At 47.3% G+C, this 2500-nt stretch overlaps 1 protein-coding gene across 3 annotated transcripts in view; it reads right to left on the bottom strand.

Moving 5' to 3' along the window:
* The window catches only part of smoc1 (SPARC related modular calcium binding 1), a 16783-nt gene that overhangs the window by 6793 nt on the left and 7490 nt on the right, over window positions 1–2500 (bottom strand). For all 3 annotated transcript variants that reach the window (XM_060051660.1, XM_060051663.1, XM_060051661.1), the window contains 3 exons: window positions 2282–2387; window positions 1665–1909; window positions 1013–1066 (listed from right to left, as the gene is read on the bottom strand). In XM_060051660.1, coding sequence (XP_059907643.1) covers window positions 1013–1066; window positions 1665–1909; window positions 2282–2387 — 405 coding nt within the window. The remainder of the gene's footprint in view (window positions 1–1012; window positions 1067–1664; window positions 1910–2281; window positions 2388–2500) is intronic.

Here is a 2500-nt window from a genome sequence, read left to right as displayed (position 1 = left end):
TGACAATGCTGCATGCAGATGTTCATCTGCTGCCTGTGAGAGAGGCAGGATGCTCCATGACCGTTACAGGTTACAGCTGAGGGTCTTACTCAGGCCATGATGTGCAGGAGGTACTTTTAATGTGATGGGCAAGAAGCAAATATTTGAGGTAAGTGGTTTGATTCCCAATGGGGCTACCCTTGCCAGGAATGTTTGCGCATTTGCTGTTGGAAGATACTTTTAGAATAAAAGTGTCAATCAAATGGCCTATTCATAAAACAGAATGCAATAAAATGAATTGTAAATGAAGATCCATTTTCATAGCTTTGACCGGCCACAGTCGAACGCCACATAAAGATATAAAATAACCTTTAAAACTTCTATACGTGTGCGAACCAGCCAGCCAGCTGAGTATATTAGTCCCTGACCTCCTCCGGTGGAACTGAACTAAACTGCATGGAGCAGAATATGGGAGGTAACCGGGGTTGTTTTCGAAGGAATGGGAGGTTTTCAGGTTAACGAACCCTCATCTGCTACAATAAAATACCTGAAGGGAAACATGCGTAAACGTACCCAATTAAACACACAAGCACACAAAAACATTCATACGCACACTTTGCCAATGACACACACAGAAAGACCAGGACATGCAGTCGTCATGCAGCATCAATGAGCACTGACTGCAGTCACATAGAAACTAGAGACCAAGGAAGTGATGTCATTGTTAGTAATTCAAACACATTTTCATCCCATGGTATTTCTAATCTTGGAATAAAAAGGTGTTCTAATCTCCCTTTTTATTGAGGGGACACGATGGAAAACCAAAAGGGAAAATATGAAGGTGACCACACATCAGTGGTCTGAGAATTGGATCACAGGATTACAGCTCCAGCTCTTGCAGAACATCCTAGAACAGCCCAGAACATTCTGGAAAACTCCAGAACATTCAGCAGAACTCCAGAATGTTCACCGGCAGTCCAGAACCTTCCGGAGTGCATCTCAGGGTTCGAGGGAGCGTATTAGGCGGCCTTACTGAACAGGTTGGTCCCTTGCCTTGTCCCCTGGTTCGCAGTGCTTGACGACGCATCTGTTGAGGACAGAGAAGTTCAATAAATCAAAGGCACGTGCACACAAACGTTAGGTGGTCATTCCTTCTGAAGCATAACACATGGAGGCGGTGTAGGTTGGACCCGTTTAACCGGCTGACAGCCACTACGGCAACGCTTGAACTCATGAACCTCGGGAATTCTAGGGACGGGGTCCCTAGCCGCGACAGCACCAGGCACAACCCATCATCAGCCTGCATGTTTGTGAACGGTCTGCCTCGTTTCCTTAAAACCAAAAGATGATCACGGTCCCTCGGCTGGAGGCGTGAGCATGACTCATAAACCCTGAACCCAGAGGCTCTCCAATGGGAGCACAGAGACAGATGGCCGACGGTTGTTCAGGCAAGACAACGGCCGCATAAAGACTCAACGAGTGGCACTCAAACCTCTACTCTGAGCATGAGCTACCCTGTCCATACACCGTCACACCCTGCCCATTCTCTTCTGTGTTCTTAAAATAAAAGTCATGAGACTCCTTCACGTCGTTCCATGTTGAGTGTAGAAAAAGTTAAATGCACAACATGTGTCAGACCCTGTCCAACAAACAGCAACATACGTCTATTTGCCCCATTCACTCACTCTCCTTGCTGACCCCCAGGCAGCCCTTGAGCTCGGCCAGGGAGATGGCCTTGTCTCGGTTCAGGTCGCAGTAGTCGGTGAAGCGGCGGGCGCACTTCTTGGGCTTGGCCTTCTTCTTCAGGTACCTCTTCAGGGGCTTCAGCTCCTTCTTGTTGATGTCCTGGCTGCCGTTGTTGTCCAGCTGGGCGAAGTACCAGTGAACCACCCTCTCCTCCAGGGTGTGGTTGGGGTCCGGCTCCACAAACCTGCCAGGAACACCGCCATATTGGGATTAATCACAGCAAACAGTTTAGTGCAAAATCGGTCGAGCTTAACTGCGGTCAAAGATCAACCAGGACTGAGGGAAGCACTGCAACAGAGGAAGACGACGAGAAAAGCCCTTGAGCGATTTCGACTGGATTTCCTGCAGCAGGATCTTGAAGCTGGGTCAATGAAGGGGATATTTATTTCAATTGGTGTGTCTGTATAGTTATCCAAGACATTAATTAATTTAATATAGACTGAAGTCCTCCAGGAAGATATTTGTAAGTAACACATCCTGTAATACCTGTACACAACCCAAAAGTAATGATGCCAAATAATATATTATATTTCTTAATCATGGTGTTGTGACTCACCTCCCACCACCAGATGGGGCTGGTGAGTTTATGGCTTGCACCATGTCTGTGGTGAGCGCATCCAACAGGCTTGTAATGAATTCCCCCTTCTTCCCTTCGGGGCAGCCTGGTACAAATCAGAGGCAAAAAAACAGAAGAATGACCTTCCCCTACTAATCTCAGTCATTACGACGCAGTTTAGGCTTGATGCTTCCAAAGCTCGAGAACCAATGAACCCGT

This window comes from Gadus macrocephalus, chromosome 5 (genome assembly GCF_031168955.1).
Source record: "Gadus macrocephalus chromosome 5, ASM3116895v1".
In the NCBI taxonomy this organism is placed as follows: Eukaryota; Metazoa; Chordata; class Actinopteri; order Gadiformes; family Gadidae; genus Gadus; species Gadus macrocephalus.
This window is presented reverse-complemented; position numbering and strand designations above follow the sequence as displayed.